The sequence below is a fragment of the Bacillus rossius genome, chromosome 1, assembly GCF_032445375.1.
Source record: "Bacillus rossius redtenbacheri isolate Brsri chromosome 1, Brsri_v3, whole genome shotgun sequence".
Taxonomy (NCBI): domain Eukaryota; kingdom Metazoa; phylum Arthropoda; class Insecta; order Phasmatodea; family Bacillidae; genus Bacillus; species Bacillus rossius.
The window spans coordinates 343338955-343353718 of record NC_086330.1 but is presented as its reverse complement, the minus strand read 5'-3'; the positions used below and the strand labels follow the sequence as shown (position 1 = coordinate 343353718).

The window sequence follows — 14764 nt, the reverse complement described above, 5'->3', positions numbered from 1 at the left end:
TTATTCAATATCAGAACTAAAAGAAAATTTGTCTGTGATAGTTGGTATGTTATCGTATGTAGGATGTTCCTTGGAATCAAATTCGGGATACAGGTGTGTTGCTGACATCCTCTTCAACATCTCGTCAGATGGCTGGAAATTACTGCAGCAAGCACCAGTTTTTTTCTTTCACACACTGTGATGCTAGCACAATTCCATTAACAGTCTCTGTTACAAGTCGATTCCTGGTCTTGGTCTTGATGAGATTTATATTACTAAATATGCGCTCACAATCAGCATTCGAGTGGGGAAGAAATAATACTGTGAGAGCAAAATTAGGCAATGCTGTATACAAAACATTCTCATCTTCATTCTTGAATTTCAGCAACTTATCCCAGAACTTGTCAGGTTCTTCCTCTTTAGCGATATCATCTGCTAAAGTTTCGAATGGTAGGCGCCTCCATTCATCATCATCTCCACAGGCTTTGCTCTCTTTACTTGGTTTGCAAGATCCAGAAGAGATGGAGTGTAATGCGTTCCTTCTGCGACAAAGCTTTCTTTGGATGCAATACAGAAATGGAATCATACATGGGATCTGCAAAATCAAATCGTCGTTTTATTCCTTGACACCCTTTTATGAGGAAGTCTTGACATTTCGTCCGTAAGTTTTCGATCAGATCGGGCCTATCTTGAACACTTTGCTTATTTATTTCTGTCATCACACCTACACCAAGATATATGTTTTGAAGTTGCAAAAAGTGCTGTTCAGACTCCGGACAAATAGACCACAATAGTGTGTGTGCCACATAGTCTTGTTCCATATATGCACAAAGTAATTCCCGGTAGGAACTTGCCATCTTCTCTTTTAGAACAGTAAGTAGTACTTTATAGACTGGAAGTACTTATTCACTGAAACAAACTTTGGAAGTACCCACTTCAGGAAAATATAAAATAATTTCATGAATGGGTTCCGGAGAGCATTGAATATTTCTTCGGCAGCAATGGTACGGTCTTCTTGCCACTTATCTGAGAAGAATAAAAGCAATGCCTCCCATTGTTATATTACCCTCTCCACTGCAGCAAACAAAGACAGTCATCTAGTTTGTGCAGGGTGTAATAACTTGTGCACCTTGATTTCCATAAATTTTTGGAACTCTGAAAGTTGAGATTGCCGTTTTGCACTGCATTTCGTGTAGTTGTATATATTCCTTGCGAGATCTTCACATCTACGTGGCAGACATTCACATGCTTCACTTGCACACCAATGAGGAGAGTGGCAAACACATTTCATTACAATGATCCCTGGACAAGATTTTTTCATTTCAACATTACAAATTTTACATTTTGCTTTAAAACAGTCTCCCAGGACTGGACTCACCCACAGTTTCATGTCATCCAATTTTTCCCATTCCCGACGATATTTCTGAACACGTTTTTTTTTATCACTTTTGAGAGCACATTTTTTCTTAATAGGAGAATGTACTCCAAGATAATCACTTTCTTCTCCGCATGAACTCATTACGTTAGCACACACTACCTCTAATCTCTAAAAACAACACTAAAAAGGCAGCTAGCAATATAAACTTTTGATGTATAATTCCGATAATTCCGACTTTATAAAATATTATTACGGAACACATATCACTCCACCGGCGAGGCGAGGTAACTAACTACTTAAAAACAATCAACAATGTAGTGTAATTCGTTTCATGTTCAGTGTGATAAGCTTTCCTGCGTTTCCTTCCCCCTTCCCTTTAAGATTTGAGCAACGTGGGAACTGCCATCATATGATCTGACAGTCCCGGAAGCCCAGTTGTAGTATTATATTACAGATAAGTAAGCAGGCGTGTGAACAGGCGACACTACGAAATTAGAATATACACTGGGCACATTTTATCTACAAGTAAGCCGACATGGCGAATATAATATACAACAAAAATAGCCAGAAACCTGATGGATAGTCAGATTATGGTACATTTGCGTACCATGACGACCTTGCCATGGTACATGGTACACTAGGTCCAATTATGGTACAAGTACCATGAAAATGGTACGTCTAACAACCCTTCCTGCTAATTCTTCAAGGCTCATCCCTCCCAGAGCCACAAACAATGTAAAAACACCGCCCCCCCCCCCCTTTTCCGTCTAACATTTCCCTTCCTTATTTCAACCTTCTGCGTGAGAAACTGTCAGCATCCTCCTCCCCTCCCACACCGCGTGCGTCAACATTCCAACGTTTTTTTTTTTTTTTTTTTTTTACCGCTGTGAAGGGACGTGGAAAAGATAATTGCTTGAGCTGTCAAAATAAACATCGCTGACGGCAAGGGTGGGTGCGCATCCTGTCGGTCTGTCGCTGTGATTATCTACTCTAAAAACATGTCACAGCATTTCAGGATAGCATTGTTCTTATATCTTTCGTTTATAGCCGAATGTTTTCTACCTGATCCACAAAAGTTCCTTCGCCACGTTTTGAACGAAAATAACCACCAGCCCGCTAGCATAGCCGAACTCGCGTGACGTGAATTCACTTAGCGCGAGTATTTATCGGAACCCATTGTTCGGGGTATGCGAGTCCGAGGTGTATAGCAGCATAATTCCACGCATTTTTTTTGTTTATCTGCGCATGTGCGAAGTCAGCGATGTTATAGAAAAATAGCAGAGAACCAAACATCTGGCGACGTCGTTAACACAGTGAATACAGCTTTGTGTGTCCAGTGACACCTGAGATGCAGCTGGCAAGATCACACTAACCAGTCGCAAGACAAAGACACGGGACCCGGACGGCAAAAGAGCGCGCTTAGATGCTATCAGGTAGCGTGGACAGTCTAGAGGGGTGGTATCTATTTTTATCCGTCTTTTGTATTCCTGCCTGCTTACAGTACAGCGCTCGCCAAGATAAACGTGAACACATAGTGCCCAACAAAGTGTAACAGACTTTTTCAGCCGATTTTACTCCAATTTTCCACTTTCCCTGCTCAAATTTTTCACAGTTTCTCAAAAAACGGTCGTATAAACAGAATGGACGTATCAGAGGGGGGTCGCATCGGCGGGATTCTACTGTACATGAGTTTTTTATTTTCATGTTACTGATTAGTTCCTAGGTCTTACGCTGAAAGGCTTAACAGTGGGTGAAACAGATTTTTGATACGAAATTAAACGTTCAATAAAATACACCCCCCCCCACCCCCCACCACAAACCAACAAAGAAATATCGCACTCTTGATCTTGATACAAGCTGTGTGGTGATGAAATAACCGAACAATTTGAATCACACAAGCTTACTTTTAATTAATATAAACATGACCAAATTGCATATAATAATATTAGTTACATTCTAAGTACCTAATTAGCTAGTTATAGTTCTCAATAAATTATTAAATCATCTACAGTAACTTGTCACAGTATCCTGGTACATTATAGCTTCAAAAATATACTTTCAAAATGCAGCAAACAGACACAATTTTATTATAAGTAATAACACCATTTAACAACTTTGTTTTAGGTAAAAGTTGTCACTGTTTTCCAATAAATGATATCACATTGAGAAATTCAAACCCTGTTACAGAACTATCTTGTTGCCAGTTGCCAAGAACATTGAAACCTTAAAAGTGGCAGATAAAACACTCCAAACTAGGATGGTTAGAGAGGCAGCTCTGTGAGGCAGAAGTGTAAGAACATCTTGCCTTTTTCAAGGTCCTTGGTGCGACTCCTCCGACACTAACACACTATGGATCTCAACTGCATGGAGAAAGCAGAGGATTGCACATGCGCAGATAAGTGCATTGTCTCCCTATCTCCCCAAAACCATGTTTAACAAAACTTCCACATCAAATACCGGCTGAGACCGGTGTATAGTACAGCCTACACTGAAGCATGAACGACAAAGAGTAATGAGCAAAAAAACTCTTGGCTGCCATCTCAAGTAGCATGCTTGAAAGAACGTACTTTCTGAATCAGAACTTTAAAACTAAAAGTTTTACTATGAATTATTTTGCAAGGAAATTCTGGGCAACCTCGTGTCAAATCACACCGCAACATTACCAGTATGTACACTGTAACAAGTTGTTTATTTCCTTCAACGTGTTTTCTTACTCATTATTGTAAGTATGGTTTTATTTATAATTAATTTTTAAAAAATTAAGTGATATTATTTACACATGTGAACACTACACATACATATTGAATTTTTTATTTAATATACATAACTAAATGTAGACAGTACTAGAACACAACACTAAAGTTCTTTTGTATGGTGTTAGGTTTAAGTACATAAAGTACTAACTACATTTACAGAAAATCTGACAATGTAACACCTTTTTGTAAATCAGGAAGTTTCTGTATTTTACTACAGTAAACAATAGGTACACTGCCAAAATCTGTATCTGTCCAAACTGTAGTAAAACATCAACCTTTTATTTTATTTTTGTAATAGGTATTTTCAAATTACTTTAAATTTTACTCATAAAATCAACTTCAGAAATGCTGTCTCAGTGTACATTCAATCCGATGTAATTCAATTTTAAAAAATACATAATTATAATATATGATTATCAGTGAAATATACGTTTTTGAAAAAATAAATAACTACAGTAGTGTTATGATTATCAGTGAAATATACGTTTTTGAAAAAATAAATAACTACAGTAGTAAGGTAACACTACTATAGAGTTTTCAAAAAAAAAAAAAAAGGGCTTGGAAATAGTTATCAATAATTGAAGCTCGGCCGACCCCGAGAATTTGACATTATTTCATATGTCTCTTTTTTAAAAGAAAATGTGGACAGCAAAGAACCTTCTGATCGCTTCTTTGACGTAAACAAATTCCTGCCTGTATCAAAATCTTCATCCAAGTCTGGGAATGCAATGTCCTCCTCGTCACTGGAATTATGCCCAGAATATGCATATCTTTGCCTATCATCCTTATAACGTCCACCTTCCTCCTTTGCACTCCAATTCTGCAGCCACCGGCTACTACCAGCTTCTTCTATACTGCGATTGTTCCCTAGGCCGAGATCGCACATGTGATTTGACAAGTCGTACTTGGAGGAGAAAACTCCGGAGCAGTCACTGCATTCATATAGGCACATTCTCTTCTTATGTTTCTTGCTCTGCAAATGGTTCTTGTAATCAAATTCAGAAGAATAGGTCTCATCACATACAGTACATTCGTATGGTGCTCTATTCCTCTTCACTCGAAGCAAGTCCATACCGTCTGAATCACTATCTGACGAAATCGGGCTTCCAAAACGCTTCGCACTGCTGGAATGCTTGCTGTATTCATCTGCTATATTTCTCTGTGCCTGTGAATCACGTGCATTCCTTGGATCGTGTGGGCTTCGGTCATGTGGACGCTTCAGTTCGCGTTCAGCTCTTAATTTACGATCAGAGCTTGGAGAGGTCAGAATCTCTTGCTTGAAGGTTATGATTTCACGCTTGAATGTTACTGGCTTGCGCATGTGATCAGTGCTGTTTAAGTGCCTGTTGAAAGCCTGCTCAGAAAAAACTGTAATATCACATATTTTGCAATCATAAGATTTACTATTGTGAAATCCTTTCTCCTTGTGCTCATTTGTCGACTGATGCTCCTCAGGAGAAGCTCTTCTTTCCCCCTTATTAGCAGGCCTCAACCTCCTGCCAAACGCACGTAAATATTCAATGTTTGCTTCGTGACCTGCACTAGCCTTATGTTCTAAAAATGAACGATAAGCGGTAAATTCCACATCACAAGCCTCACAACAATAATGATCATCCTGTAAGTTCAGTTGCGAAGACTTTCTGGGCAAAGCTTCAGGTTTTTCTTTCTTCTTACAAATGATCAAATGGTCTTCATAATCGACTTTCGAAATAAAGGAAGTGCTGCAATCTTTGCACAAATATCTGGACCTTCTGATAGGAGGAGGATCTGATGAATGATTTGTAGCTGCCGCATGCCATCCAACTTGGGGCTTTTGAGTAGGTGGCGCTGCTGTAACGTGGGATGATGCAGCTGATTCAATATACTGTGCCTGTGTGCCAGGACGTGGGGCTTCGTACTGTGCCTGTGACGTGGAAGATGGTGCCACATACTGTGCCTGTGACGTGGAAGGCGGTGCCACATACTGTGCCTGTGATGTGGAAGGCGGTGCCAAGTACTGTGCCTGTGACGTGGAAGACGGTGCCACGTACTGTGCCTGTGACATGGAAGGCCGTGCCAAGTACTGTGCCTGTGATGTGGAAGGCGGTAGCAAGTACTGTGCCTGTGACGTGGAAGATGGTGCCACGTACTGTGCCTGTGACATGGAAGGTGGTGTCACGTACTGTGCCTGTGACATGGAAGGTGGTGCCACGTACTGTGCCTGTGTCATGGAAGGTGGTGCCACGTACTGTGCCTGTGAAACAGGAGATGAGGCCATGTACTGCTTCTGCATGACAGTAGGTGGTGCCAAATAGTGCGCTTGTGCGACTGCAGGTGGGGCAAAATAATGTGCTTGTGAGACAGGTGGGGCAAAATTCTGATGTTCTGTATTGGGAGCACGTGAGGAATACAAGCTAGATGTAGCAGACTGATGTACATCAGAACCAATCCCGAATGGTCTTGGCACTTCTAAAGAATGTGCTGTAGAAATAGGTTGTCTGTATGGTGGAGCAGAATCATGTGATGGCATATTTTGCATCTCTCCATCAGACAGTGTAAAGAAAGACCGCTGAGAAGGAGGCAACTTATCTCTATAAAAAGTGTCACTGCCTGCAGTATTTCCACACTGTTTTAAACTATTATGATGCTGAAAGTTTCCTGGCTGACTACTGGCATAAAAATCTTGTTTTCTATGTGCAGAAGATGTGACAGGTTTAGGTTTTGGAGGCAATGTGGGGATAGGTTTAGGGTTCACAGACATTTTCAGCTTTGGCTCATATTTCAAAACTTCTTGTCTTGAAACAGCCTCTTTGTGTTTCTTGCTGTTAAAATGTAATTCCTGCTGATATTTTGTAAGAGCACTAACATTGCAAAGCTTACAGTATAACGATTTGCTATGTATCTTTGATGATGCAACTGGAATGTTGCCTTTATTGTTTGGAGTGTTGGGTTTCTCGGGTTTAATCACATCAGCACTTACTGTAGCTTGTTTAAGACTGCACTGCAAAATATGCCGTGTACTTATCAAATGCTGTTCATAGGGAACTTTTCCAGTGACAGATATCTCACACACCTCACATTCATAAAGAGGCTTCTCCTCACGAGGCTTAACAGAAGTCTTGCTATCAGAAGCTTTGCCGTTTAAAGCCTTGCCGTCAGGACACTTGTCTTCAGAAGTCGTGATAGCAGAAGCTTTGTCATTTGAAGCCTTTCCACCTAAACTTTCATCCTCAGAAGTCTTGCTAGCAGAAGCTTTGCCATCATAAGCTTTGCCACTTGAAGTCTTGCCATCGGAAGCCTTGCCATCGGAAGCCTTGCTATCAGAAGCCTTGCTATCAGAAGCCTTGCTATCAGAAGTCTTGCTATCAGAAGTCTTGTCATCGGAAGTCTTGTCTTCAATAGTCTTACCATCTGAAGCCTTCTCGTCAACAGTTTTGTCTTCAGAAGCCTTGTCAGTGAGAGTTTTGCCACCAGGTATTTTATCCTCTGAGCCAGCATGCACTGTTGCAAGGTTTTCGTCACTATTTTCTTTCTCGACTACAATATTTTTCAAATTATCAGTTTTATCTTTACCATTACCAGTGTTACCTTCTGCAACATCAGTATTACTTTTATTAGCTTGTGCATCTACTAAAATTTTCAAATTGGTATCACCTTTATTTTTTTTCACCCACTCTTCACTGTTGATATGTCTCTTTGTTTTCAGATGGCCATTATACATTTCCACAGAAAAGAAATCCATCTGGCAGAGTTCACATCTTTGTTTGCACTCTGATTGCTTTTTGTTGGCTACCTTCTTAACGTGGCGTTTCCACTGCAAGTGTGCATCGTACATTGACTTGGAAGGAAACTTCATCAAGCATAGGTCACACTTGTGTTCCTCCTCAGAGGTAACATTATCCGGATCTTCCATGGTTAGCATAATTTGCTTCTTCCGCAAATTCATCTCTTCAACATGGTCGCGGCTTCTCACGTGTTTTGCAACCTCTTGCTTGGAGGTTAACTGAACATTACACAGCTTGCAAAATAGATCTAAGACATACGTGTATTCTGTATCATTGTCATCATTGTCGTCCTGGTCTACTTTACGCTTGCACTCCTCTGAAAATAAAAGAGAAATACATAACTAAGTACTTCAGTTAAAAACCAATAGAAATTTGAGGAAAATATTAACTTAATACTTTCACCACAAACAAAGTAAATAAAAGTGCAATAAAAATATTATATATCTCTTAGCCAGCAAATTTTTTTTCCACAATAACCAATTTCTTAAAAATGAAATAAAACATGGTTTTAATACCTTATATATATTGAGGTCAATAGAGATATATAAAGGATGAAGCAGTGAATGGAGCAGCATGGATGTTTAAGCAGTTTAAACATGAATAACCCTGAGAAAATCATACGACCATTTGGTTCACTGCAATGTCCACAATGTTTTCCTTTACTAAATATACTAATAATGAAGAAAACAATTCACTTTATTTTTAAAATTATATAGAATCTGTCACAAAATGAAAACAAAAAATCTAAATCATATAAAGGTAATTAATTATGTAACACCTTCTAACTGGACATTATACACTGCAAGGACAAAGTGGTGTACAGAACTCTCATACAATGGGAAGTTCTTTACTAATAAATTTTGTGTAAATATCAAAACCACTTATTTTTTCCTATAATTTTGTGTGTGTAAACTAAATATCCTTTTGCACAATACACATTAGCATGCACACTTATTGACCATGTTGACTGGTAAACAAAATTATAAATTAGTCTTGAGCACTGCATTGCAATGGTGTGCAAGTGCAAATTCTCCAAATGTACAAGCCCCTGGCAGACCAAGCTTTGAAATTTGAAGAGAAGGGATGACCTAAGGTTTTTGGGTGTTGGAGAATACTTCGTAGTTAAATGGACATTCTGGAATTTAAATAATAGCCACTTAAAATGTTGCATAAAAAAAAAAAAGGTTGTGTGTAAAGAAATAAAATTCTTAATGGCCCAAATCAGGTTTTTTATATACTTAATCTCATATTTAGATTGCACAGTTTCCTTTAAGTAGGATTAATTTTATGTAGATACATTGTCTGAAAAAAAAAAAATTTCTTCCACTATTTACCTTTCAAAACACCATTTTGGAATAGCCTGCTCTACGTCAGAGATTTGTAACACAGCAGACAAACTATTAAAAGAAAACATTAAGTGTCAAGTGTCTCCAATTTACATTTTTTATACTACAGCAGCAGCAATCAATAGTATCACTGTTCGCCACAAATAAAAAAATGTTACACTACTTATCTTCATATTATTGACTATCTAGTAAAATTGCGGATGCCTAACCTCTATCAATGGGTGTACGTAATTATTTTTGTCAATAACAAAAGTTTTTTCATATTTTGGGTCAAGTTCAATATAGAATACCGTACAGATTAAATTGTTAGTTTTGGAGTGATAACAGCAGTCGTGGTACAAGGAGGAGTGAATTAATAAGTAGAATTGAATATCATTAGTAAGTGAATAAATAAGAACACAATAAGTATTAAGTAGGTATTAAGAATTTTATTGGAAGTCTAGTAATGAGTGTAGTAGTCACAAGACAAAAGCAAGGTTGTGTTTATTTCAATCAAATTAATATATCAGTACAGAGTAGAGAAAAAATATGTGGTTGTGATTGTAGTAGTGAACAGGAAAGCAACGGTTTGTGTTTCGCGATATAGAATTAATCAAATGGAGGAATTACAAATTTTTTTTTAACATAAATTTAATATCAACAAGAGAAAAATTGACAGTAAATGATTATTGTCATAAAGCAAAGAAAGGTAAGTGGTTTTTATAGTTTTTAGACGTTTGTGATTTGTAATTGTTTTTTATGTGCATTTTGTTTAATGTGTTAGGTGAGAGGTGCATTTCATTTGCGTGTTAGGTGAAATAGTTTCTTTGGTTTCGTTAATAATAAAATTTATTAGGTAGGTAATGTAAAAAAAGGCTAATTTTTCTATAGGTTAGTTTCACAATTGTTTAAGTAATTAAGCTAAAGTTTTAATAATGGTTCTTCAGATAATGAGAATAAAAAAGCATACATTTACATCACAATATGGTAGGGAAATTGAAATCATTATAAAGGCTGTGCTGAAGTAACTACGACCTGTACGTTCTTACGGTATAAGTGAGGGAATGGGTATTTTGAACGGGGAAGATTTACATGCTCGTTTTGCAATAGATGATTATGTTGAGAACAGAAAATTATTGTACAAAATATATTTTCAGTATTGTGTTCTATACTAGAAAAGGTAGGGCTGAAGTATACTTTTATGATACATGTGAAGTTTACATCGCAGTAAAAAACAATAAAAAAAGTATACAAACGTAGTAACGCAAAATATTCTAAACCGAGTGGGACTATTATAGAATACACTACAGTAAATATTCTATGAATGGTATGATGTCATGTACTACAATAGGTAGGGCTATAGTAAAACATAGGATACCCAGGACATTCTATACTATAATAGGCAGAGCTGTAGTATAGAATACAAAACCTGAAAGTTAGTGTAATAAAGAAACCTAATTTATGCAAAACAAGCATGTGAATGCTCCCTGCTCAAAACCCCCATATTCCTGTGCTTGTCTCATAAGAATGCAGTTGTGGCAATGACGTCAGCGCCGCCATGTTGGTGATGTCATCATTATTGTTATGGTCCCACTATGCCTACGTACTGCTGTTTTTCAAGTCACACTCGTTTCCAACCAGAAAATGGCAGAAGAAAAGGAAAATAATAGAGAGTTAATTTTCTGTTTGTTACATTTTTTTTTGGATCAAAAAGATTATACATACTTACAGAACATAATTTTTGTACATTTATTTAATGACATAAAAAAAAAATACTTTAGAAGCGAGCAGATTTTTTGCAGAAAAATATAAGAAAATTCTGAAAAATGTATATTTGAGTACAGTTTTTGCTAGATTATGCTGCAAATAGAATTTTTTTTAAAAAAAAACTACTAGTTTCTTAAAATAAATATAAAAACTTTATGACGTTTAGGGAGATACTCCCAAAGAAAAGACATAAATTCAAAATTATTATTTTTTTTCTTTTTACTTATGACATGTTTTTGATTCCTTCTCTAAAAAGGGTGCTGTGATTCTTCAATTAGTTTATCAGTACAAATTTACGAGGTAACTATTGTTACGAACACGAGAGACAAGACAGCGATGTGCGCCAGGTTTGGAGCGGGCTGGTGGCCACTGACGTCAAGTGCTGTCCATTGACGTAAGGCATGCCACGCGTGCCTGGCCAGATTATAAGAGTCCTTGCTAACCCCCCCCCCCCTCCCCGCACCTTCTGTTCCCTGCGCACCATTCCGCCTTGGGCTATTAGCGGCCGGGGAATTACGAGCTTACGGAGGCTACCGCGAGGAGCAGCACGAATAAGCATGGCTGTTCCGGGTGTTTTGTATGCCAGGTCGGCCCGGGATGACGCGAGACGTTACAGCCACTCTCGTCCCTTTGAGAAGGATACCACAGGTACGTGAGAGTTTTGTGAGTAGGGGGAGAGAGTCTCCCCCTTGGGAGTGATACTGGCAATACCCGTGCGATCAGCAACAGTGAGGTGAAGAGGGCAAGTGGACCTCGGCGAGTGAACCAGACCTATCGGGAGTCGATACCTGCGATTGAAGGCCTGGCGAGCCAATCGGGTACGACGAGTGATAGTTGAGGATTGTGCTACGGCACGACCTGGGGTGAGTGTGTGAAGGAAGCGGACAGAGGCGGACAGAAGAGCGAGCTACTGTTGAGCCAAGCTCCAATGGAAAGTGTTAATGTTTCAATGATAAGTGTAAAACTGATTGTTGTGGACAGAAATCTTGAGTGCAGTAATTAAATTTATAGTGTAGACATTAGTAATAAATAAAACTGTACTAATTAATTGGGCTTTACCTTACATAAATGGTAACACTATTTAAACCTTACCTGTTATTATTTTATGTAATTTAAAATAGCTAACTGTTCAAACAATGTCTCAGTATCTTTAATATAGCTATACTAACCTAACAACTATTCACACAATTTTAAAGTATTTTTTAATATAACTAACCCAGCTAACCATTCTCACCATCTGTAATGTAACTAACCTAATCTAACAAAGCTCTCTTATAAAACATAGTAGATAGTTTCAAAAGAGAATTTTGTATATTTTTTTATAGAAAAGATGTTCTTCAAAATCACCATCTAGGGAAATTGTAGATGAAAACCATTTAAAATGAGAAAAACATTGTTTACATAATTATCAGTATTTTCTCATGTTTAATTCACTTTAACACACAATTTTCCTTGACTTTAAAAAGGGCCTTAACATTTATTAAGTTTTCCAGAATCCAATGGGAATAAAATACTCAATTTTAGGGGAATAAAATACTCAATTTTAGGGTAATAAAATACTCAATTTTAGGGGAATAAAATACTCAATTTTAGAAAAAATTATGAACAGTCTCTCAGTTATATTTTAGTTATTTACTTCACAAAAATTACTCACCAGTAAGTGGTAAATTAACATGAACACCAGGAACATAAAATTATTCTATAAAATTTCTGTAATTAATTGAGATAAGCTTGACTCCACTAACAAATTATAAAGTGTAGACTTGACTCAAAGGTATTATTACAGAACTCTGCTCAACTCGACCAAAAATCTGCAGACTATCTCTATCTCTAATATAGACTATACAGATGTATTTAGGTAGCATTTAAAGAGAATGAGACAATCAGTCATTTCAAAAATACTGTATATACATGAATAGAGGCCAAAACCCTACATTTGGACATCCCATACACTGAAAAATAATAAATTTTCTTAGTCCTCAACATCAGATTCATATTCATCAAATTTGTTTCCTGCACCACAGTACATTATTCTCACAGAACCTATATTGGCTAGCTGTGGGACAGTTGTTCATCTGTTATGGCAGGTGCCACCATCTACTCCCGTATTTATTTAGAGTTGATTTTTGCAAGACTTTTAAATTTTCAAGAAAGAAAGCCGTTCTAGTATTTGTCATCAGATCTCGAGACTTTTCCTCAAAGTTGGTAATGCTTTGGCTTTAATTTCTGGAATTTCTTTTAACTTTGCTTTTAACGTTTTTAATAATATTTCTGAAATACTATTTGGTGGGCCTAACCCATATTTCATTTTTAGTAATTTTACCAGCAATTTTAAAGTTATTAAATTTCTGTTTGTAACAAGTTTTTTGACCATCTTACTGGGAATTGTTTACATGAGATGCCATAGGCATCTAGCGCTGAGGAAGAAATGAGTTGCGCTGCGGCGGGGGAATGTACGACCGCCACCCAAACAGGCAAGTTTGCAGAGTCTCGCGAGTATGAAGACTGCAGCAAAACTTTCGCCATGGAACTGATGGGGTGAAATCGAGTAGTGCTGTGTTCAAGAACTATTCCGCGATCTTTAAAGCAATACCTTGCCTTATGCGAGGACGAGGCTACCAGAATTTCTGTGTCTTAACAATAAGGTAAAACCAGCTCTGATCACTTTTATGGCAGCATTGAACTGCCATTTTACAAAGGTTTGCCCAACCTTTTTAGCACCCTAGTTTTGAATGTGTGTTACGGACTAAACATAACGTTTGAGTACCGAGTGGTATGTGTTTATTACACATTTTAAGAAGATAGTGAGGTTTTCAGTATTGATCATTTATCACTACCTGCAGCATTACGAACCTGGTTGCTAACAGCTGGTGTAGGCTGGCATTTAACTGGTACGTTGAAGATTGTTAAATAACATTCAAGTTGACCTTTTTCTGTTTCTTTTGACATAGTGAAAGAGCGTGGGGATGGTTTCACATAAATTTACTTCTTGTAGTACTACATACTTTGAATTCGCATCATTTCTTAGCTATGTATGTCCGCCGTACATATAAAACTTACACATCCTGTGTTTTGATAATGTTCTTGAATTTAATAAATTGTAAATAAATATATCATCGTCACGGTAAAGTTAGATAAGAACAAACACCTGATTTATTTACAGCATGGCTGCCACTAAAAACAACTCAAAAAACCTACTGTTCATAATAACATGACAGAAACATTTTTTTAACTAACCTACAATTACTTTAACATTTTTAGTGCAAAGTGACTACATGAAATGCATTTCTATATAAATGTTTGGTATTGTGAATTTTCGCAGCAGCACACGAAAATCTGGTATTAGAATTGCTGTTCTTGAATTATAAAATGAAAAAGTCTCTCGCAATCTTGGAAATTTTAAATTCTAAATTAAACTTTGTAATTTGTAAATCAATATATTTCATATTACCTATTATTAAATGATATTATTTTATATAAGTATGTATTAAATAATTAAATTTTCCAGCCTTCGTTTGTAAATTCAGGTTTCATTAAGCAACTAACGGGTCGACAAAAAACGAATTAAAACCACCTCAAAATAAAAGTTACTAAAGAGAAGTTACTTTCCGTTTATAAACTGAAAACGGAGATTATTTGTTTTGTGACTAGACTAAACACAATTATGCAGTTGCGGATATCAGTTTTAGAGAAGTTAATGCAAATAAATAAGTAATTTCTGAACAATAGAAATTAAGTCTTTCTGCTGCTAAGTACCTGTGTGTACCTGCTACTAGTGTTACATCTGATAGATTT

General features: G+C 37.1%; 1 protein-coding gene across 7 annotated transcripts in view; it reads right to left on the bottom strand.

Annotated features, from left to right (window-relative positions):
- Positions 1-3241: 3241 nt before the first annotated feature.
- The window catches only part of LOC134528149 (uncharacterized), a 67691-nt gene continuing 56168 nt past the window's right edge, over positions 3242-14764 (bottom strand). For all 7 annotated transcript variants that reach the window (XM_063361479.1, XM_063361474.1, XM_063361478.1 and 4 more), the window contains one exon: positions 3242-8193. In XM_063361479.1, coding sequence (XP_063217549.1) covers positions 4685-8193 — 3509 coding nt within the window. In that variant the 3' untranslated portion in view covers positions 3242-4684. The remainder of the gene's footprint in view (positions 8194-14764) is intronic.